This window comes from Hakea prostrata, chromosome 6 (genome assembly GCF_041222555.1).
Source record: "Hakea prostrata isolate BN-2017 chromosome 6, UWA_Hpros_2, whole genome shotgun sequence".
NCBI lineage: Eukaryota > Viridiplantae > Streptophyta > Magnoliopsida > Proteales > Proteaceae > Hakea > Hakea prostrata.
The window spans coordinates 23147954-23173354 of record NC_142605.1 but is presented as its reverse complement, the minus strand read 5'-3'; the positions used below and the strand labels follow the sequence as shown (position 1 = coordinate 23173354).

At 36.1% G+C, this 25401-nt stretch overlaps 1 protein-coding gene across 1 annotated transcript in view; it reads right to left on the bottom strand.

Moving 5' to 3' along the window:
- The window catches only part of LOC149012707 (MADS-box protein SOC1-like), a 73912-nt gene extending 48714 nt beyond the window's left edge, over positions 1-25198 (bottom strand). The window contains exons 1-2 of the mRNA XM_089159761.1: positions 25005-25198; positions 24678-24884 (exon numbers count right to left, since the gene is read on the bottom strand). Of these exons, the coding sequence (XP_089015887.1) occupies positions 24678-24859 (182 nt within the window). The 5' untranslated portion in view covers positions 24860-24884; positions 25005-25198. The remainder of the gene's footprint in view (positions 1-24677; positions 24885-25004) is intronic.
- Between the last annotated feature and the right edge of the window lie 203 nt (positions 25199-25401).

The window sequence follows — 25401 nt, the reverse complement described above, 5'->3', positions numbered from 1 at the left end:
CAATTTCCAAACACATCACATTCACAATCATCATTTAAACAAATTGAATAGTAACATATGCATAAACACCATATTACCTTTTATACGTGCAAAGTCTCACACACAATTCATAAGAAGGTATACGACATTTGTAATAACAAGAAGTAGAATTTAAATCAAATACACAATACATGATAATGTATTCCTCAGCTATTAACTAAAAGAATGATCTGCACGAGTCCAAGAAGTCCACAATTCAAGAGTGCTAACGTGCTACAAGAACCCTAGAAACATATAGACTAAATTAGGTTTAAGTCGGGAATCAAACCAAGCATCAAATGAACCAAACTTGCACACTTTCGGACAGGAGCTAGCAAGTCAAGCTCACCAAGGCCGGTCAACCGATGCTCCTTGGTTACGACTAAAAACTCAATTCTCAAGCTTGTTTCAAAATCAATTGATTTGGGGGTTTTTGGGACTTCAATGGAACAATAGTGTTATCCCAAAAACACCTTCCAAACATCCCAAATAGTCTCAAATCAAAAAGCCCCAATTTGGTTCTCAGAGTGTTGCCCACAAGTGTCTTTGAGAGGATGAATGGATCTCGAATGGAAAGAATAGCATGATTCATTGCTCAAATGGGTTAAGAAACATGATGGGCGACATAAATGAGCATTTAACTCAACCCAACTTTTACAACTACCGTCATTATTGCAATCAATCAACATAAATACCATGAAAAGTAGTTGGAAAAGGGGTTTTTAGGTCTTCTTACCTTCACACGCGATTATCTCCATAATCCGTGCTTCGGTATAGCCTCATGTGCAAGGATTTCTCCGAACTCCAAGCTCTTCTCCTCTCCCAAGCTCTCAGCCTCCAAGGAATATAAACAATTCTTTTATGAGGTTAAAAAGCAATAAAATGGGGTTGTGAACCTAAAAACCCAAAATTGCCCCTTTTCTAGATGGGGGTGATTAGTCAATTTGATCAACCGCCCTTATAACTTTCACATGCGAAAGCCATTTTCAATGGGCTTCGGGCGGTAGATTCCTCAAAACATACTTGATTCAATAGTATACTTTACCTTGGCATTGGGGATCCTCTTCATTGGTTTTCGTGCATGCCAAAATCTCCTTTTTAAACCGTTCGGATTGATTTTCTCTCTCCTTTTGAAATCAGTTAAAGTAGCCGGCTCATCTCCTAGTTCATCCAAGTCCATAAGTTCGATTTTTGGACTCTTGGTCTCCACTCAAATGGTCCAAAGTTGCCTCTTATTAGCACTTTGGGTTTGTGGACCTAAAACAATAGGTTATCGGGTTAGGATTTTAGGGGATTTTACTTGTACAGTCTCATAGGGACTGAGTTAGATCAGAGCCATGATGTGGTGATAGGTATATTGCCTATTGCTTCAGTCCTCGCATTCATGTTGTTTGACACTGGAGCATCACACTCATTTATTTCATCATCTTTTGCTAAGCGCATCCCATTGTCACTTGGGAAGCTAAGTCAAGTTTAGTGGTCAGTACTCTAACTTGGTCTATAGTGAGACTTGATGAGATAGTTGGACCTTGTTCCATATCTGTGGAAGGAAAGGCCTTGGATGTCCATCTTGTGAAGTTGGACATGAAAGATTTTGATGCAATCCTAGGTATGGATTGGTTGACCACTCACAAAACCGTCATCTCTTACTTGGAGAAGAAAGTACAGTTTCATCCTAAAGGTGCCCCTGCATTTGAGTTCCAAAGTGATCTAGGGAAGTATGGTGAGAAAGCCATAGCAGCGGCACCAAGTTAGAAAGATGATTGGTGGTGCTAGACCTTGTTCTTCCACAGAAGTCAAGAAGGAAGAGAAGTCTATTGAGAATATTGAGGTAATGAAGGACTTTAAGGATGTTTTTCCTGAAGAATTGCCTAGATTACCCCCGAAAAGAGAACTGGAGTTTATTATCAATTTGATCCTTGGAGTGGCTCTTGTGTCTAAAGCGTTCGTATAGGATGGCCTATTGTGTTTCCTCAGTCTTGTTGGTGAAGAAGGACGGTAACATGGGCTTGTGCATTGACTACCAAGAGTTGAATAAGTTGGCAATCAGTAATAAGTATCATTTGCCAAGGATTGATGACTTGTTGGATTAGTTGAAGGGAACAACAGTGTTCTTCAAGATAGATTCAAGATCCGGCTATCATTAGTTGAGAGTGAAGGCAAGCGATAAGTGCAAGACACCTTTTAGGTCTCGAGAAGGGCATTATGAGTTCAAGGTAATGCCATTCGGCCTTGCAAATGCACCTGCCACATTCATGGATTTGATGAACCAGATATTTCAAGATGTTTTGGATAATTTTGTGATAGCCTTTATTGATGACATCTTAATATACTTGAAGAATGAGAAGGAGCATGCCGAACACCTTAGGTTTTCTTTACAAAGGTTGAGAGAGACGAAGTTATATGGTAAATTCAGTAAGTGCGAGTTTTGGCTATTTAAAGTGGTATTTTTGGGCCATGTGGTATCTGCTTAAGGAATTAGAGTTGATCCTAATAAAGTCAAGGCAGTGTGTAATGGGATAAACCTAGGATAGTCAATAAGATTAGAAGCTTATTGGGAATGACAGACTACTATAGGAGATTCATTGAGAAAACATCCAAGTTTTCAGCTCTTATAAAGAAGTTGATAAGAAAGGGAGTGAATTTTGAGTGGAATAAGGCTTATAAGAAGAGCTTCCAAGAGGTAAAGAAGAGACTGAAAAATGCCCCAGTGTTGACAGTATCAAATGACTCTGGGTGTTTGACATTGTAAACTAATGCATCGAAGATTGGACTTGGTTGTGTGTTGATTCAACATGGAAAAGTAGTTACTTATGCATCAAGGCAGCTCAAGGATTATGAGCACAATTACCCTACTCATGATCTTGAGTTGGCAGCCATGGTTTTTGCATTGAAAATTTGGCGTCATTACCTTTTTGGAGAAAGAATAGCCATCTACACTGACCACAAGAACTTGAAGTACTTCTTCACCCAAAAGTAGTTGAATATAAGATAGTGTTGGTGGCTGGAGTTAGTGAAGGATTATGAATATGATATTCAGTATCACCCTAGTAATGCGAATGTTGTGCCGATGCTTTGAGTAGGAAGAGAAACCATAAGACAATAGAAGTGGCAACGCTCAGTAAACCTCTACTGAATGCCATCACGGAGTTTGAGTTGGAGATTGAACCAGAAGGTTTGGATGTGATCCTTGCAACCTTGACAACAAGACCAACCTTGAGATAAAGGATCATCGCGTTGCAATCTTCTGATCCAGTATTGAAGGAGAAGGTGGAGAAGATTTATTCAAATCCCATGGAAGTGTTACACTTTTCTATATCGTTTGATGGTGCTTTAATGTTTAAAGGAAGAATGTGTGTTCTAACGATGGACGATCTTAAGAAGGAGATTTTGGGTGAAGCACATCATTCGGTGTTCACGGTGCATCCTAGTAGCACCAAGATGTATAAGGATTTGAATGAGCACTATTGGTGGATAAGACTCAATAATGATGTGGAATACTTTGTAGCCAAGTGTGCTACTTGTTAATGAGTGAAGACTGTCAGGCAACCATCCTTAGGTCTGTTGCAACCATTTCTGGTACCTAGTTGGAAGTGGGAAGACATCACGATGGACTTTACCACAGGTTTGCCTCATACTTGCAATGGAATGGATATTGTGTGGGTAATCATGGACAGGTTGACTAAATCGGCTCATTTCATATTGATATAGATTACCTTTACTATACACAAGCTGGCAAGATTATATATGTAGTAAGCTTGCATGGTACGCCAGTTAGCATTGTGTTAGACCACAATTCAAAATTTACTTCCCAATTTTGGAGAAGTTTGTAGAAAGCTTTCGATACCCAGCTGAATCTGAGTATAGCCCATCATCCTCAGACAGATGGACAGTTTGAGTAGACCATACAGCTTTTGGAAGATATTCTTAAAGCTTGTGAGGTTAATATGGGCAAAAATTGAGATGAACACCTAGAAATGGCGGAGTTTGCCTACAACAACAGCTACTAGTCAACCATCGATATGGCACCGTTCAAGGCATTATATAGATGGGCATGTAGCACTCCCCTATATTAGGATAAAGTTGGAGAGTGTCGAATTTTGGGCCCTGAGTTGATAGAAGCCACTAGGGCTATGGTTAATTTGATCAAAGGAAGGATCAAAACCGCTCAGTCCAAACAAAAGTCCTATGCAAACAAGAGGACAGATCTTGATTTTCAGGTTGGCGCGAGCTTTTTTAAAGGTATCGCTAGTGAAGGGTGAAATGAGATTTAATATCAAGGGGAAGCTTAGTTCCAGGTACATTGGGCCATTTGAGATTATTGAGAAGGTTGGGCCAATTGCGTATCACTTAGCCCATCCCATTATTAACTGGTGTGCATGATGTGTTCCACGTTTATATGCTTCGCAGTGCATAGAGAACCCGTAACACCTCCTGCAACAAGAGCCCGAAGGTTTGAGTGCGGATCTCATTTATGAAGAAAAACTTGAAGAGATATTGGACCATAACGACAAATAACTTCGGAACTAGACCATACCATTGGTGAAGATTCGTTGGAAGAATCATACCCCTGAAGAGGTATCATGGGAGAAGGAAGAGGAAATGAGAGCAAAGTACCCATATCTCTTTGGAAGTTTAGGTACGTTTAAATTTCGAGGACAAAATTTCTTTTAAGGGGGGAGGATGTGAAATCCCTAGAACCCTAACTAGAAAGCCCATCTTGCAGGTCCGAGAACCCAAAGTGCCAGCAAAAGCCAGGTGTGAACCATTCGATTTGAGACCATGGGATTGAGATTTAAGCCCATGGACATAGATGGTGAAGACGTCACCTGGTCACTCTAAATGACTTTGGGAGGAGGTTTAAAGCTAAGCCAAACGATTTGGTAGATGGATTTGACATGCACAGAAATTGAGGCTGGAAGGTCCCCAAGCCTAGGTAAATGCTACCGTCAAGCTAAGAAGGGTTAGGTAAGTCTCTTAGACAAACCTCCCTGGAAGCCCAACCTTAATGCACATTTTGAGGGGGCGGTTGGTCTGTTGGGCAGATGGCTACCTACCCAGAAAAGGGCAAAATTGGGATTTTGATTTGAAAAACCCTATTTTATTGCTCACAAGCCTCACAAATGAATTGTTTATGTTTCTTGGAGGTTGAGAGCTCTAGAGACGGGTGAAGCCTTAGAGTTGTGAGAATCTTGGGACTTTGTGCATGCCAAAGCTTGAATCACTTGATTAAAAGTGTATTGAGGTAAGAACATCATCTCTCTTCACTTTCTAGCAATTTCTTTAATATATTTCTAATTGGTTGGTGGAATTAATGATGGTAACTGTGGTGGTTGGATGCATTGATGTTATCTTGATGTTTTTCTTGTTGGTGAGAATCTTCCCATTTTGATTTTGTGTGTGTGTGTGTGTGTGTGGATATCTCAGAGATACCCTAGCTTTGATAAACTTGGGAATCTAGGGATGTTTGCAAAGGGTTTGATCAGGGGTTATTAGGGTGTTTTAGGGGCAAGAATGTTATTCTAATGGAGCCCCAAAACCCCTCAAAATTGGGGATTCAATTTGAGTAGGGATGCGAGCTGAGAAGGTTTGCAGCCCAAAGGCGATCTCCGGGGGTGTTCGACCAGCCTTGGTAGGCCAATTGACCGGCCCTTCTCAGGTCAGGTCAGGTGGTGATGTCTGTTTTCCATCTGAATTGATTCCAAACCCAATTCTAATATGCTTTATATAATTGCTAGGATTTTGGATAATTATTTGACCTAGACATTTTGGTTTCATTGGAGACACTAACATTTTTGATAGGTTAGGGATACAATCTTATACATTCATGCATTTGATTTATGTTATATTTCATGTAATTATGCGTGCTCATGTATGTTAATGTGGATTGATGTTGTATGGCATGCATGGCAACATGAACTTTAGTTGATTATGTTACTTTGTTACTTCATCTTCAATTATGATTGTGATTGGGAAATGAGTGGATAATGCATATATATATATATATATATATATATATATATATATATATATATATATATATCTTACCCAAGCTTGTAGGTTCGTCCATTGGCCTTGGTACTTTATACTTTATATAGACTTTATGTGCATATGCTCTAGGTGTCTAGATGCATGGTTACAAACCCCTTTATCATGTCATCACCCTTTTGGCAGGGGTATTGAAGCCGATTGACCTGCGATAGCAGTGGTGGGTTGTGGGTGCCCCAATAGCCTATTGTAGTAGGTGAGGAGACACACCCCAATTGTACCCTTTGTTGGAATAGTTCAAAGGACCTTGACCATTTATTTTTCTGTTGCCCACTCTCTCGCTTTGTTTGGACCTTAGCCCTAGCTTCCATTTGGCTCCAATCGCGACGGTCCTTTGGCTCTGCCTGAGATTGAGACTGGATCTTAAGAAGCTACGCTGGTGCCACTATCTGCGACCTAGTGGGTAAGCTTGTCTTTGCCACCATTGTCCATCATCTTTGGTGGGAACGTAACATGAGAAGATGGACTTCCAAGTCCTGATCTCGAGATATTATTTGGAATGCCATCTATTTTGATGTTTCTTCAAGACTTCTATCTCTCCCCCATCCCCCTGTTACTGACTATCCAAGAAATAGACTGATCGTTAGTTCTTGGAGTCTCACTTCTCCTATCCAGTCCCTTCCTTGACTGGTCTTCTCCCCCCCCCCCCTTTCTCTCCATTTTGTATGTGCTCTTTGTTTGCTTTCTGTTTATTATATTAATTATTCATCCAAAAAAAATACCAAAGTCAAGGTGGAGGAATGTTGTTGAATGATGCTCTTCCTAAGGGATATTTGTGTCTTTTCTGTTTAGTTGTTTAGAGGGCAGCAATATCATTTCTTTATTTTGTATAAATACCCTCTTTAGGGTTTTGTGTTCAGTATGTATGTCAATGGTTTTTCGGAGTTGTTTCTATCTCTGGGTTTCTCTCCTTTGATAGTGCTCCTCTATAGGCTTTTGAGGCATTCTCTTTGGTTTTAGCTCTCATGGAGATGAACATCTGATCTTTGGTGAAGCTAGGATGATGTCTATGTTTGGTGTCTTCCTTCAATTGGTAAGATGCAGCAGTCTGACTGGTACTGGTAGGTAGTGTACCTTTGGTCTCCTTGCTGGTTTTGTGTTCTTGGTTTTAGAGCAGGTTTGAGAGTGTCTAGTTCTTTTGTAAACCTTCATTATGATATAAAAAAGTGCATGATTTGATGAGTCATCGTCATTCATCCCTGGATATAGGATGTATTGTCCGAACCAAGTAAAAAACCCTGTCTCTCTTCTGTTATTGTGAATGTTTGTGATCCGCTGCATGAAATAGGTATAGATTCTTAATAAACATAGAAATGCCAAGTGTACACATGAGTCCACACGCAATCAAGGATTGAGAATTTGTCTACTTATGTTTCATTTTCTCTCTTCGTATAAGTTGCCTCCTTCCAATTTTCCTTCACATTATGTCGCAATTTTTTTGTCTTTAGTCTATTTTAGATTTAGCACAATATCTCACAATCTCTCTCTCTCTCTCTCCTTTTCTTTTTCCTTTCTTTTCTCTCACCTTCTACTTCCCATTTTTTCTATACGTTTTTTCTTTTTTCCCACGATTATCACATCTAACATCTTTTTCTATTCTTTCCTTCCCCCTCTCTTCTTTCCTCTCACATTTCCAATTCTATACTTTTTTACTCAATTGCAGTCATCTACTCATCTCGCTCTCCTTCATTATTTCCTCTTCTCTGCTTCCACTTCCTGCTACTTCTCTCTTTCGTTTCTTCTATTCTTTTATTTTATTTTAGTACTTTTTTTTTTTTGGGAATAGGTTTTCGTTTCTTATATTCAACTACTTCTACTCTATTTCTTTTATTTATTTCAATATTCTTTTATTATTATTCTTTGAGTAAATATCACTTACTTTCCCTCATAGTTGACGAAATGACACTTGGACCCCCTCTTAGTTGGATAGTATCAGTTATCTCACCTCTTACCGAGCAAAAGTATCAAATACCTCCCCTTTCTAAACTTATTCAGTTAAACTTCTATTTTTATCATTAAATATTTTTCTAAAACCCCAAACTACTCTTAACGGAAAATATGTTTTAGTTTAAACCTCAACTATACCCAATTACGCTAGTAGTTAAACCCTAAATTAATATTATTGTTGAAAACCCAAATTACTCTTAATTACCTTAGTATTTATATCCCTAAATTACCCTCAATTAGTTATATTTTAAAGTATCTCTATGTTCTTTAATCAAGATGTCTCTTTTTCATTAGCAAAAAAGGAAATTAATTAAAAAAAATCTAGAAGTCTTTTTGGGGTTTTAAGAATAAAAGTTGTTAAGAGTAACTTAGGGTTTTAACTATTAAGGAAATTTAGGATAATTTGAGGTTTCAACAATAATATTAATTGAAGATAATTTAAGATTTTCACTACTAAAGTATTTCATCACAATTTGATGTGACAGTAGAAGTAGTACTTAACTCAAAATGTTAACAAGGAGGTGTTTGATACCTTAATTAGTTAAGGGGGGGGGTCCAAATGTCATTTGATCAACTAAAAGGGAAGGGAAGTGATATTACCCTTATTCTTTTATTTCTATACTTCCTGCCTCCCTAATATCCCTAAATAAATACCCTTCCTCCCCTCTTTGAGATACTTACACTTCTCTTTAGCAATTAAGCTTTTCTCTTTTCTCAATGCTCTTTGATTTTTAGTTAATTTTTTTAGACATGTTGACCAGGGTTGGTTATATTTGAATGAAACTAATGCAATAGTTTTCTTCGTAGTTGTTTATTCTTTCATTTAATTAAGTTGTAATATTTATATTTGGTCAATGGAAATCTTAAATTGCTTAAGTGAGTAAAGTTGTGTATTTCCTTGAGATGAAGCTGTTGGCTGCATGATATTGTTCGCTTGTGGTAAGTATTGATTTTTCTGAATACCCAAACCGCCAACGTTCAGTTGGTCAATCTTGTCTAGTTGAAGAGCCATTTCCCTAGACAAGCATTCATTGCTTGAAGATCCTCTCTCATTGTGTCCCTGCCCAGCCCAGCCCTTCCTTCTCCATCACCACATCCAAGTCACTCCCTCTTACATCCTCTAGTCTAATGGAGAGGGGAACCCCCAACACCTCTTCTTGCCTGCCCTTTCACAAAAGTCTTTGGTTCATGCTTTATCCTCCATCCAACACTATATTAGATGCTACTAACCTTTTGATTCTCAATGTGTTGGTTGCCTCTGCTTCCAGTGGCTCCCCAATTGTAGATAGCATTGGGAGTTCGCTCTTTAACATTTGTATCTCCCATCTTAATTGATTGCAACCAAGGGCGGACCTACATTGGGGCTAGAGGGGACCATGCCCCGAATCCGGATCTTCTCCCCGTCGGAGGAGCACAGAGTGCTCCCTCATGGCTTGCTGACCACAAACATCAGTGGGTCCCACTGGTGAAAAAAAAAACTTTTTTTTTATTTTTTCCAAAAATTATTTTTCACCGTGGGCCCCACTGATGTGTGTGGTCAGGAAGCGTGGGGGGAGCCGTACGGGTCGCTGATCCAGACTCTGTTCCCTCCCCCCCCACCCCCATTTTGATTAATTTCTTTAATTTTTTTTCAGTTTTTTTCTCTTCCCACATATGAAATATCACTCTTTGCCCCCTTTAATATTGAGAACAATTTTTAGAAATAAAATAATGGATATAAATGTTATTTCTATTTAAAAACTAATTCCTCAATCCCTATTTATTCTCCCCTCTCTTCTCTCTCATCTTCTCTTCCTATTTATTCTCTTCTTTTTCTATAAATGTGGGTTAAGAAAATTTTTGAAATTTTTTTTTATGAGATATTTAAAATGTCATTCCTAATTGGAAACTAACTCCTCAATCCCTCTATTTATTCCATCCTTTCTCCTCTTTTCTTCCTATTCTATAAGCGTGAATTAAGGAAAATTTGAAAAAAAAAATCTTCTTCAAAATTCGGTACTCTTTCTCTTTCTCAATTTATTTATCTTTTCTCTTTTTTCTCAATTTTTTTTTGTTATCTTTTTATTTAATTTTATATTATCTATTTCTTTATTTCTTCTGCAATTTTTGTTATTTGATTTTATATTGTGAATAAAATGTCTATAGTTAGTACGATAACTAACTACCATTGGTTTGCATCTCCAACCAAAAAAAAAAAATAAAATTTGTTTGCATCTCCTACCAAAGAAAATTTTGGTTTGCATATAACTTTTTAGGGTTGAAGTCATGTGTCATTTTTATTTATTTTTTATTGTTGCTTTAATTTAGCTATTTTTTTTTTGGGGGGGGGGGGGGAATATCATCATCAATAATTTACCTTTTTTTTCTTCAAATATGTGCAGGCCACACAAAAGATATGTGGGCCTATGCTTTAATATAATAAAATAATTCAGGGGTAGAACCCCTGATGAATCTTATAAGAACCCATACAATATGTGGCAAAAACACATTAGTGCTTCCCCATCGGAAAGGTTATCTGGATTTTCATTCTTGCCCCCCCCCCCAATGTTGAATCCTGGTTCCCACCCCTGATTACAACCTACTTAGATGGATTACTAAATCTAGGTTCTATGACAAGATTTGTAACACTATTTGCAAGAACGTTAATTCCAAGCTCTTCTTACTTACTCTAGGATCCCTTGTAGGCTCCACCGAAGAATGAGCTCATTGTTGTTACATAGGGTATAGACATTTCTTTGCTTTCTCAGAGGCTAGCTTATTCTCAGTGCCCCCCCCCCACCTTTTGTCCTTTAGGTTTGTTTATATACTTTATATTCACCAAAAAAGAATAAACATGTTACTATTCAAAAGGAGGAGCTATTGACCAGGGAAATTGAACTCATAGTTAATCGTGAGTTGTTTGTGTTGCACCGACTCAAGCTCAAGCCCCAATCTGCAGCTGAACCGACTGAATCGAGCCGACCAAATTAAACCAAGGTTCGATCTCAAGTGCAAAATAGCGTGAGAACCCAACAAATCACGCTTGGGATCTTCAACAAGAGACCCACTATGGCAAGAAGTTGTGATCAACTAAGGAAGCTAGCAAAAGAGTCGTCTCCACCATTCGAAAGCAAGAGAAACTGATTACCAATCTAAGATTCACGCAAAATCGACTTTTACAAGCCTTGATTCAGATGACACCAAGAAGATCCAAATCATCCGATGTTCTAGATTGAACAAGGTTAATCTATATAATGTAAGAATATTTCTATCCAATATCGCATAGATCGACTAAAAACACCTTAGTATGATAATGACACAAGATGATGATGAACATACATTTACATAGGATCCATTGGAGACGAAGCGCAGCGGAATATCTTCTTTTGTCTCCCACTAGGAATGAACTTGAGGTGGAAGTTGATTCTAAGATCAACTTGATGTTAGATCTTCTCCCCTAGACTCCTCCCTATTCACTGGCTTGATGGTATAACTTTCTGACTAAGCAGATGTGATTATGATTAGGGTTCAGAGGAGGGACCTAGCATCCTTTATATAGGCAAATCCGTTAGATCGACCATCAAGATCTAACGGTCCCTATTAGCCCACACTAGCCAGTCCATATAAGAGTTTTAGCAACCATATATTACTCATATCAGACCAATAAGAAACCTAATCAAAGTGTAACACAATCGATAAAGCCCATCTTATGTGGAATATTTAATTAATATTCTAACATTCTCCCACTTGGGCTAAATTGATTGTGACATAGTCGAGCAAAACAAAACATCTCTTTTGTTTTAAGAAAACATTTGAAAAAGACATGTTGAAAACATTTTGACCTTTATGTGCACAATTTTATATTGGTCTGAGGATAATCCTAGAACTCAATCCCTTCACATAGAGCCTTAAGTACCGAATCATGTAAGTGACTGCATCTTTTAAGCGACACAGGACCATCCATGGTCACAAATACTCTTAACTTTACTGAAAATGGATGCAATATGGTAGTGTGGCAACTAATGACACTTTATAGAAATCCTCATGTGTCATTCCGTTGTCAGTCAAAATCTCTCACTTTATGGTTCCCACGAACCTGACTCAATACCACGAGAGAATATACTTTACGGTTCCCACGAACCTGTGACTCAATGCCACAAAAGAATATACTTTACGGTTCCTACGAACCTGTGACTCAATGCCACGAAAGCATGCACATTATGGTTCGAACCTGTGACTCAATGCCACAAAAATGAGATTATATGTACATTATGGTTCCCACGAACCTGTGTCATCTTTACAACTCGAGTTTTAACTTTATGTGTTACATGACACACCTTAAGGCTAATACATAAATGCCTTAACTTTTGCTCAAGGTTAACACACACCTTAAGACTTTCATAACATGCAACATGATAATAATATGAACATTAATATGTCACCAAAGAACTTTATTGAATTCAAATAAATTATCAGTGCATACAAGAGACGAGTACAGATATAATACTTTATTACACAATAGAGGAAAATTCACAAACTCCCACTAAACAACCGCATCTAAGGTTCCTCCTAAACCCATAGTTACCGCATGTCTATCATAGACGTCTGGGCAATGACCCTTAGTTAGGGGATCTATAATCATATTATCTGTACAAATATGCTCTACTGTGGTGTCACCTTCTTTACCTTTTCTTTAGTAGTCAAATACTTAATTTCCATTTGTTTAGACCATGTGATACCCTTATTGTTGTTAATAAACAACATAGCAGAACTGTTATCATAGTACAACTGGATAGGTCTATCCACAAAATAAAAAACTGTCAATTGTCTAATGATGTTTCTTAACCAAACAGCTTTTTCTTTAATGGTCAAATACTTAACCATCATGTATTTAGACCCTATGATCATACATTTCTTGTTGTTAATAAATAACACAACTAAATTGTGATCACAGTACAACTGGATGGGTCTATCCAGAATGTTAAAATAGATCTGTCAATTATCTGATGAGATTCTTTAGTCAAACAATTTGAATAACTGCCCCATAATATGTAGCAAACTCAACCTATATGATGAAATAAGTAATTTAACATTATTTCACACTTTTCACAATATTATCCCTCCTGTCATCATGTAAAACAATTTAAAATGGACTTCTTATTATCCAACAATTAGCAAGGTCAAAATCTATATATTTACCTTAATGCTATAGGTCTGGAACAAGTTTGTAGATTATCATATCATCAATTGTTCTCTTCAAGTATCTCAAGATAAGATACTTTCTTCAATTGTTCTCTCTCAGAATCTTTTATAGGGCAACTATAATAAGCTCAGTGTATCTCCCTTGATAATCAAAACCATTCTCAAGGCTGCAATCTAGCATACTGAACTTCTTTAAATGTAAATTATATATGCCCTCTGAGAAAGATCCAATAAATAGCATGAACAATCCATATGGATCTCAATGCCCAAGACAAAGATGCCTTACCAAGGTCTTTTATATCATAATTCTCAAATAACAATTGCTCAGTCTTTATACAGTAGGCCAACGTCACTACTAGTGAGCAAAGTATTATCAACATAAATAATGAGAAAGATAAAATTTCTCCCACTAACATTGCCATATATATAAATAAATATATATATATATATATATATATATATATATATATATATATATATATATATATATATATATATATATATATATATTGATCTACAAGTTTCTCAATAAAATCGAATGAAGTCACAACATTATCAATCTTTAAGTATCACTGTTTGATAACTTACTTAAAACCACAAATTAGACTTCTTGAGTCTACACCAAGATGACTAAGATCATCAACCGCAAAAATCCTCAGGCTAAATGACATGTACTTCTTTATTAAGGTTTTCAATTAGAAATGTAATCTTCAAGTCTATTTGGTATAACTCTAAAAGAGTCCTTAGAAGAGATAGGTGAGAAAATTTCACTAGTCAACTTCCTCTTTATGAGTAAACTCTTTAGCTGCCAGTCTGGTTTTAAACCTTACAATCTTTCTTCATGAATATTTATTAGTCTTATACACCCACTTAAAATAAATGGGTTTAAAGCCTTCGGGCAACTTAACAAGCTTCCCAAACATCATTATGTCTCATCAACAATATCATATATCTCGTTGCACTCAATCACAAATCTAATTAAAGATTAAAGACAACTTTCTAGTAACTGGGTCAACCATAATGCCAATGTTATAGTCATGTTCATTATATCAAGTAGTCTGGGAACAAGTTACCTTTCTTGGCTATATCTAACTCCAGAAAACTATTTAAAATTTCACAATTCTGCTGTCTTAACAAAGATGGTAAAAACAAGATTTGAGTAAGAAACAAATTAGCAATGAAAAACTTTTATGTTCTAACTTTTGCAATACTGGATTATTCAACCTTAGATTTGCAGAACAACTCAAACGCTAAATGGTTCAAGTTAGATTTATGAATAATCTGCAATGGAAAAGGAAATAAAAAAGAACATATTTAGAAAGGAACATAATCAAGGATATAAAAAGCTATTATCAGGGCTTCACCTTATAAAAAAATGCAAACAAAATAGTTATCCTACTATATTCATCACTATGTTCACAAGAGTGTGATAAAAGTTTTTCGATTACACAATTTTGCTCGGGACTATCAAACATAGTGAACGGACCAACTATATCTGAATCTGCTGAGTATTTGGCGAATGGGCCCTTAAGCTATCCAGCATCCTCATATCAGCCATAATACTCTCCTCCCCGGTCAGATCTACAATTTCTTAACTTCAGTCTAAAAATTCTTTAAGATCTCAAAGATTCAGACTCTTTCTCAATTGAGTACAAAACGCATATTAGGAGTGGTCATCAATAGATATGATAAAATAATAATTTATATACAAGGTGGCTGAATAAGGACCACTGTCAAGACACCAGGACTGAATGGGACAAGAGAAAATCAGATCTTCAAACAAAAACCAAAAAATCATAACTTTTATTTTCGCACTTAGTTAACCAGACCTTATACTCAATGCAACTTCTACTTACATAAAAAAAAGAAAAAAAGAAAAAAAAATATAAAGAAGAAGAAGAAGAAGAAGCAACAATCATCTCTATTTATAAGGAAGTTTTCATAAGTCCCAAATTGTTAGTCTAACCGGACTCTTTACCCTGAACATTTTTATGAGTATTGATGTTCATAAGAACAAAGTTTCTTTTTGGAAAAAATATTGGTCTTTATAATTCCAAACTCAGTAGAGGATGCAAAGGGCATTGATGGATAATAGCAGGGGTAATAAAAAGAAACATTAGGAATCATGAGTTTTATCTTGAAAAATAATCATCCTGATAAAATAATCCCAAACTCCTCCAAAACCATCACACCTTATGATAAATAACTCTTACAGAAATATACTTATTTCAACACTAGATGAGACTTAATATCTTTGTGCTACTGCATTCAACAATTTCAAAAACAGTGCATTCAGTGGGTAAACAATTCTTCAAGTGTTCATTGATGGACTTCTTAATGGGCAATAAAAGTAGACATAATTATTTTTCAACTCTGCAAAAATTCCAACTTTTGTTTTTTTATACTCTTATGAGTCATATCCATTAGTTATTCAATAACAAAGAATGTGTAGTTAACAACACATCATCTACAATTTCATGAAATTTGATTTTATAAGAATCTCAATAACAATCATATTGTTGTAGACAGAAAATGTGACTAACAAAAGAGCACACATATATCATCATGAAAACACCTTTGGGCAGAATTCATGACATACAGTTGTGATACTCCTTCACTTTATGAACACTTTAATATGCTTTAATATGCAATTTATAAGTACATCACTAGAAAGATCACACATATATTATCATGAAAACACCTTTGGGCAAAAAGAATTCATGACATATAACTATGATACTCAATCACTTTATTAGCACTTTAATATGTAATTTTTAAGTACATCACTTGAAAGATCACACATATATCATCATGAAAACACATTTGGGCAGAATTCATGACATACAACTGTGATACTCTATCACTTTATTAGCACTTTAATATGTAACTTATAAGTACATCACTTTATTAACACAATGTTGGTAACATATAACTTATAAGTGCATCACTTTAAAGAGTACACATATATCATCATGAAAACACCGTTGGGCAAAATTCATGACATACAGTTGTGATACTTCATTACACATCAGTGGCCATGAGAGCGTTCCAACCTTCAAAAATTTACCACCTTTGTGTGTATAAAATTCTTAGATTAGTTAACTCTCAACCAAATGTTGTTTGTGTCACCCCTCTTAATGTCACTTACACAATTACTACCTTAGGGTGTATAAAGACACATTGACATAAAGAAATATCTCATTACTTTATATGAATGATATTTCATAGACCTAATCATGAGTGCCACTTTGGCAGTCATCCACAATCAAGCCTATGTAACTCTCTCATACTATGATACACTTTAAACATGATATCAGTTGTAATTTTAAACCTTTATAGAAAAAAGTTGGAGTGCAGACAAAATTACAAGACAAGCTAATACATTGTATGCAAAAGATTCCAGATTACCAAAAGGCAATCGAAGCATGTATAAAATACATCATACATTTGCATAAAATTTCGAATTTCCAAAAGTAATCAAACCCTTTATAAGGCATGCATGATATATATTTTACAATTGTATAATATCATATAAAACATGCTCATAATACAAAGCCATGAAGTTACATATACAATATAAATATGTCATATCATGTTTCATATATATATAAGTGTAATTTTGTCCTAAAAATAATTTCATTGCATCCGGAAGGGTCCAAAACATAAATCCCCAAAATAACGCTTTAAAATTCCTTATGGTTTAGCCAGAAATTAAAAAAAAAAATACTAAATAAATAGCATTCCAATTTTCGGCTCAACCAAAACATGATATATCATATTTCACATATGTATGGGTAGAATTGGGTATTTAGAATGGTTCCATTGCGTTCGGAAGGGTCTAAAACATAAAACCTCAAATGAACGCTTTAAAATTCCTAACGGTTTGGTCAGAAATTAAAAAATACTAAAAAAATAGTATTTGGGAATTTCCCCCTTCTTTTTTTTTTAACCGATTCGGCCAGCTATAAAAACGATTTAAATCAAAACATAATCATATTCGGTTGAACCGGATCAAATTGAAATCAAAATTGAAATTGAACCGTTAACTTGACCCAGCGAGTTGACTCGCGATACTGGCAGGTCGACTCGTTGAGTAAAAAAATGAGTTGAATCAAAATTGGTCCAAACAGTAAAACAGTTCACCCGACCCAAACCATTTGGTCGAACCGTTGGCTGGTCAACCGGGTAACCCCGGTCAACCCATTTGACCCGACATGTTCATATTCGGGTCACCCATCCGGGTCATGGGCCTGGTTAACCAACCCGTTGACCCGGTCAAACTGCCACATCAGCACTATTATTTATAAAAAAATTTATAAAAATCCAGAAAAACGTCGCCGGATTCCGGAAGCGATTGGCGGCGCGTTAAAAGTCCGATGGTGACCCATAATATATCGATCTCTTCGTTTTTTTGAGATCTACGCAGTGGTGGTTTCAGATCTTCAAGATCCTTTCTAGAAAAAAAAGTTATTGACCAAAAACCCCTGGTTTCGATGAAAAAAATCAGGAGAAAAAATCATAAGTTTCATAGCTTCCATTCTAGAACCCTAAATCCATCATTCAACAATCATATGAGTTTTTAATCGATTCTATACAGCTCTTGATGCCACATGTTAGAATATTTCTATCCAATATCGCATAGATCGACTAAAAATACCTTAGTATGATAATGACACAAGATGATGATGAACATACCTTTACATAGGATCCATTGGAGACGAAGCGCAGCGAAATATCTTCTTTTGTCTCCCACTAGGAACGAACTTGAGGTGAAAGTTGATTCTATGATCAACTTGATGTTAGATCTTCTCCCCTAGACTCCTCCCTATTCACTGGCTTGATGGTATAACTTTCTGACTAAGTAGATGTGATTATGATTAGGGTTTAGAGGAGGGACCTAGCATCCTTTATATAGGCAAATCCGTTTGATCGATCATCAAGATCTAACCGTCCCTATTAGCCCACACTAGCCAGTTCATATAATAGGGACCTAGCATCCTTTATATAGGCTAATAGGGACCTAGCATCCTTTATGTAGGCAAATCCGTTAGATCGATCATCAAGATCTAATGGTCCCTATTAGCCCACACTAGCCAGTTCATATAAGAGTTTTAGTAACCGTATATTACCGATATCAGACCAATAAGAAACCTAATCAAAGTGTAACATAATCGATAAAGCCCATTTTATGTGGAATATTTAATTAATATTCTAACATATAAACCATCAACTCCCTTGAACAAAGGTAACTTTGATTCTTCCAATTCTAGTGAACTCATCTTCTTTGCTCTGCAACTTCTCAATTCAAAGCCTATAATCCCCATTAGCTAGAGAAGGTGTTGCATTCATTTACTGACTTGATCATCAAAGGCGGCTTCCCGATCCCAAAGGCCGGCCGCACTCACAATTTTGTTTTGTGAATAGGCCTTAGCTAGGATTACAAAAGTTCACCCACGGTTTGCCCAAAGTGTCAGATTTGGACGCAACAATTTGAAAAATTAATACTTCTATTTTTCTAAATGAGACCAATTAATATTGCACCCATTTAAAATGAAATGCATCAAGAGTTTCAGTGTATCGAGAGACCTACTATACTACCCACAAGATTACTCTTCCTACTAAAGAAGAAAAAGCTGCAAAAGAGTTTTACATAGTTTTAGCTGAATCGAATGACAATCTATTAACACCTCAAGATGTGGATGTCACTAAGTGACTAGAAGCAACATACTCCAAAAAATGATTCGGTGCAATCCAATTAGGCATGAACTCCAAAGTCTAGACGATTCACCATTTTGTGTTAAGCCCATTCAATGTAAGTAGATCTTTAAAAGAAGGGCCCCATCGGAAAGGTCAAACATTAAAGTGATACCAGTAGAAAGAGGATTTACATACTAAGAGAATAAAGATTATGAGAAAACCTTTTACAGGTAGCAATCACTGAATTCCATCAAAATTTCACTATCTGGTCATGCTTTCTATGATTATAAGATGTAAGAAATGAAAGTTCCCCCCCCCCCCCCCCCCCCCCCACCCAAAAAAAAAAAATCTAACATACGAAGGTGTAAACTATGTTTTCAAGTTGGTTCTTGACAAAGAAATCTAAATACATTAATAACCCAGTCAGAATGCAAAGAATGCAAGTTCCATAAGTCCATAAATTCTAAAATTTAGAACATTACATTTGAAAAGCAGTCTGATGTTGATCAAAACAAGGTTGCATCATGCATTTACAAAGATATAAGCAAGAGAGCGATATGTTTCTCAAATTATACATAGATAGTATTTTATCATTGGGAATGGTGTAGGATTTTTATACCAAAAAAAGAATGGTGTAGTATTTCATTTTTACCACAAAAAAAAAAAAAAAAACTGTGTAAGGTTTCATTTATCAGTTAGGTTGCAGTTATCCTTTTTTCCACAAAATAACCGTGTAGGGTTTCATCCATGGGTTAAGTTGCAGTCATTCTTTTTTGTGTGTGTGTATGTGTAGCAGGAGGGTTTTATATATTAGGGATGGAGGTATCACATTATAGACCATCAGGTAGAATCAAACCCAAGACCTCTTCACTAAGAGGTATTGGTCTTAACAACCAAGCAAGCAATAGTCAAGTTACAGTTATCACCAACCTTTTTCTACAAAAGATATCTTTGAAGCTAGTTGAATCCTACTGATAAGTCAATTCAAATACTGAAAGTAAAAAACTTTCCAGCACGTGATGTGGCAAAGATAGGTTTTTAGCTGAGGAAGTTCTTATTAGATTTGGAGATTGTACATTGAATTGTCATATTGCATAGGAGTAAGGAGCTCAAGGCTCATTAGAGGAACAGGCTTGTGCAGTAAAGCATTACCTCACCAGAGAGATAATCCATCAATACAATGTAGCTGTCTCCAACGTCGAAATTATCAAAAATGTAACTGATGCCATAACAAAGGGTTATTCTCCTATTGCGTCAAAAAAACACTAGAGGTTATGGGTTTTAGGTTCACCTGGTGTTGATCTGTGAGTGGACATTGTTGGCTTTTTTATGTACATCAAACGAAGTTTATTTTAATTTTAATTACAAATTGCTTCGTTTTATATTATCACATGTCATATAAAATGACGATTTGTTTGTATCCTAGAGTTAAGACTTTAATTTGGAGCCACAAGTAAGGTTTCGGCCACTGCCATGGCCGTTGCATTAGATATGCCTAATCTTGTTTATGTCTAGGTATCTATGTGTTGGGGAAGAGTCTAATCATTTTAATTCTTGCATGTATTAGTACCAAGTGTAGGTAAGAGATAGACATTTGCTAGCAAGACCCTATATTTGAGAGGATTCGTGTCACACAAGATACAAACATGTACTTTGGTAAGCCAAAGACTAAGATCTAGGTCCCAAAGTCAATATGAGGAGTAAGGGCGAGCATCTTTTGAGTGAAAGGATTATTCAATAATATCTCCACTACTGGGTTGCAAGACATCAAGAGAGATTGTTTACAAATGGTTAGCTGAAATCAAATCTTGCTCCGTTTTAGAAAAGGGTTGCAGGACTTATTTATGCAAAATATATTAAATTATATATCTATATTTATGAAGATGAATAGTCATGTTTCGTTTCCTGATCACATACATCGACAATCTAATATGGGTGTCTGCTATGGAACGGGTTTGGCAAAATTTGCATGCGTTCCCTAGATTCCATAATGTTGATGTTGATTAATGGAGGAGTACCTGATACGTAATAAAGAGTTATTATGTCATATAACTTTAGGTTTGGTCTTGTTATTGAAATGATTATTTATTTTATTCAAAAATAATGTGGAAGATTTTATTGTTTCTATTTATCTTTACTATTACTTTTTCCCTAATTCGATGCAAAGGATGCGAAGTTGGAAGCCAAAACGATTTAGTGGGGACAGTGGGAGAGAAAAAGAGAGCCAGAAGCTCAAATGGCTAAAAGGGGGCCGTATTAGGGTTTCCATGTAAGCAAAAATGGAGAGCAACAGAGGCAAAGACAAATTTAATAGTTCATTTCTCCCTTTAAGAGAACTCCACTCTCATGGCTTGTTCTCCTGCTCTCTTATTTGACTTCAAGATCTTGAGAATTAGGGTTTGATGGAACCCGAATTTCTAAGTTTATTGCATTGATTAGGAGAACATTGGCTGCACAAAGAAAGTTCAAAGACTTCGTTTTCTTGTGTTTATTGGAGGAAGAACTAATATATGGAAGGGAGCAACACTTGGGCTCTTCAGATTAGTAAAACTCCATCAATATATATGGTCAACACTTGTTCATGGTTTTGTAATCTGGGGTTGTGAAAGAACCCAAATCAGATATGATGGAGTGATTCGGGTTCCTCCGTATTACCTACATGGATGGTTAGAACTATACTTTGTACTTTGTAGAGCCCAAATCAAGCCAAGGGAGTGACTTACCTCGTAAACTTAGATACGAATCCTCGACAACCTGGAGTTTATATAAGATTATGGGTCTATAAATCTAGTACTTATTTCACCAAAAAAAAAAAAATCTAGTACTTATCTCATAAAATAATACTATGTTGTTCGCTAGTACAGTTCATATAAACTGATCACAATCCCTAGCTGTGAGACTTTTTGTTTCTTAAATCATCACAATGGCATGTTTCGGTAGAAAAGGATTCAGTTTGACATCTCTAGATCCTACGATCAACTGGAATAGTGTTATGATAGAGTTATTTTTAAAAAATTTTAAGGCTCAAGTGCGATTTGTTTGATATGATTAGCAATTTCACGTCTTCTAACTAGTTCTTTCATTGTCAAACTAGTCTATAGTTATTTTGGTTGCTTTGAATTTCTAAGAGGATTCATCAGGGGTTTCCAGGAATATCTCATCTGAAACGATCATTATTTGCCATGGCAACTATGGGTAGAGAGCCTTACCCAGAAAAAACCATGGCTGGAGAGGCTGATGATCGTCAGAGGAATACTGAAGTAAAGCATACTACACAAACACAAGGATGGAAAAAGGTAGATATTTTCGGATACAAACAGTTGGTTGGTTTGCTTACTTAAAGAACCAAGCAAGGTGGCCGTAGAACTTTTTTCTGAAGGATAGTATGTTTTTTTATTTTTAATCTTCTTACCTGATGGTGTGGAGCTATTAACTATTTTTATAAAGTGGTTAAGGGGTTCTTGATGCTAATCTGATTGCATTCAACCAATCATAAGTGGTTCACATATACCATAATGCATAGAAATTCTGGCATACCATTTGATAGTACTATTTTATTTTCTTTTTTCAAAAGAAATCCTTAATTTATTGTTTTCCGGAATGTATGGTTGGCTTCCTATAGAAGAGGTTTGTAGGGTCTTGGAAGTACCAAAGTTGACACTATCGATTTTCATAGATAATAAAAAGGTTTTGGTAAAGTAACACTAACTAGTTAAAGAAATGAAGAATGTTTTCTTTTTGGGTTTGGAAAGGTTAAAGAAATATTTGGTCTCCAATGCTGTAGGAGCTCAAGAAGACATACGTACATATTTTTATGGTTACCTATTTTTCAACATTTTGTGATTGGGATTTTTGAAGCAAATAATTTTTCAATCTATTACAAAATAACCGTATAGAGAAAGTTCTAAACAATAAAAGAAAACTAACAAGAAATCATCTAAAAAACAAAAGACTATTCAAGAATATCTAACAAAATCGATGAGATAGAAGAAAATAAAACTTGCATCCAACTTCAAATAGAGACAGCAGAACATAGAACGCCAAATGATTAATTTCCAAACAACTTTCACAAAAAATCAAAACAATAAGCAATACATAAAGGTAAAATGCTTGGGATTGTATGAGCTAATATTAGCCAAATCTACTTCAACCAAGGTTCTTTACAGTTTTGGACTATTCAACTAGATTTCAATGCTCTTACCAAAAAAAAAAAAAAAAAAACTAGATTTCAATGATGTAATAAACTTAAAGGATGGAAAATGAGAATTTAGTCATTGTGAGGCTACAGCTACAAGGAAAGGATTTCCTTAAATGTGGACAAATGAGAATCTCTTCATTACAGGGCCATATATAACTATTAGGATCGGGTTTTTCTCAAGTCACAAGGGATGAAAATCAATTCACTACAAGGTATTCAAGTCAGATCCTAGGTGTAATCAGACAACGAAAGAGAAGAAGAGAAATGAATACTAAGACATAAGATTTTTACATAGGAAACCCTTAAGGGGGAAAAAGAAATCTACAGCTGCCAATTAGCCACTAATCTCAATTGCTAAAAATCAGTTACAGAGAAAAGAGAGTTATATTCCTACCAAAAAAAAAAAATAAAGAGTTATATATGTATATAATTAACATTGTACATCTCTTAAGGTAATCTAAGCTACCAGATGAATTCAATGCAATTTGGGCTCCTACAAAATAATTTCCTGCACAAAACTAGCTTGTAAATTCAGCCTTGTAAATTCAGCCTTCACTAGCTTTACAGGGGAACTCTACTCACTCAACAAGCTCTATTTCCCTAGGAGGCTGTTGGCCTCCACCACCCCCTACATTTACTTAGAAGGAGGCTCACATACATAACACAATTCTGCAACTGTATAATAAGATTTTTTGAAGAACATATAATTAAAACCCTATAAGGTCTATGAGCATTAGGATGATGTGGTAAGTGGAAGACTTCCTCCAACATCCAGTACCTCAAATACCAATATGATCGGTTTCCCAAAAAAAAAAAAAAATCCAATGTGATCCTCAAAAATAGGAATTCCTATTATAAATGATAAAATACGTTAAACCAATTTTTTTTGGTAATAATAATAGGTTAAACGAATAAATGAATAAATACGCTATAATTGGTTTGGATCAAGAATTGGGTATCAGCTAAACCTAAGCCCTAATACCATATATTTAAGTATTCGACTGGAATCCACAGTATCGGTGGTCAAATACGCGATACCCGATAAAAATTTGAATTTGCGGATGATACCAGCCAATTCATGTCAGTGTCAACAGTGAGTCTGTAGCCGATATGAACAAAAATTCTAATACCTCAAAAATCCTGCTCATAGTTGCCTTTCATGGAAGTGCGTTACATAAAGTTGCATAACATTTGCTCATGAATTTCCATAATTATGTCTCGATAGGTTATATTCGAATCTACTAGGAGTTCTAACTCAATTGTTCCTTTTTTTAAGGTTAGGATGTTTTAAGTTGTGAGTAAGCCTGAATCGTCACTATCTATTTGAAGATCGGAGCTCAGAACCAGCAATAATAGACTCCATGGAAAATAGAGTTAAGAATCCATAAAATATACTAACACTGCAATCCGAAGCTACATAACTGATGAAGATCGTACGATCAAAGCTTTCTAACATCGAAGGTGGAAGAACTTTCCAACAGTTGCGGAAACTGGAATTGCGATGTTTTCTAACATCGAAACTTTCATAGCACTCTATTCATGCAAGCAAAGGACTGGGAGCTATTGAATTATGAGAGAGAAAGCGTACCCGGAACTGGCGTACTCGCGGAGTTTTCCCCTAGGAGAGAAAATAATGAGAGCAACTTCGGCATCGCAGAGAACGGAAAGCTCGAACGCTTTCTTGACTAATCCGTTTCGTCGCTTGGAGAAAGTCACTTGCCTGCTCGTAGCGTTCTCGATTCGTTTCATTTGAGTTTTCCCTCTCCCCATCTTCTTTCCTGCAACTTGTTCGCACCTTTAGAAGTAAAACCAAACGAGCCATCGCAACGAAACGGTATCAGTGCCAGTACGTAGAAGAGGGGAAAACAAAGATCCCTGAAAGTATCAAATCTTGAAGTTTTCAGAAGATACAGACCTTAAGGAGACGAAAATCGCACAGAAGATCTACAAAATCCAGAGGAAGAAAAGAAAGGTCTTCTTCAGCGAACCCAAAATGGAAGAAAAGCGATCTGCAGACGCGTAGCCAAAAGAAGAAAAAGCCTTCCGCAGAAGAACTCTCCCTCACTCTCTCTCTCTCTTGTAATTTTAGTTCTATATCTATTACTCTCTCCCAGTTGTCTTAAATAGTTAAATTTTCTTAAAAAAGAAAAGAGAAAAAGTGGAAACTTGTGACTTGAAAGAATGGGGAAAGATTATCAAAACGCTCATGCTCCCATATTTTCGAAAACAGAACGGAGGTGGAAGAAAAGTCCGATCTTGTACGACGATTAGTCACACGTCCCATCTTCCGTACGATACCCAACTCATCAACC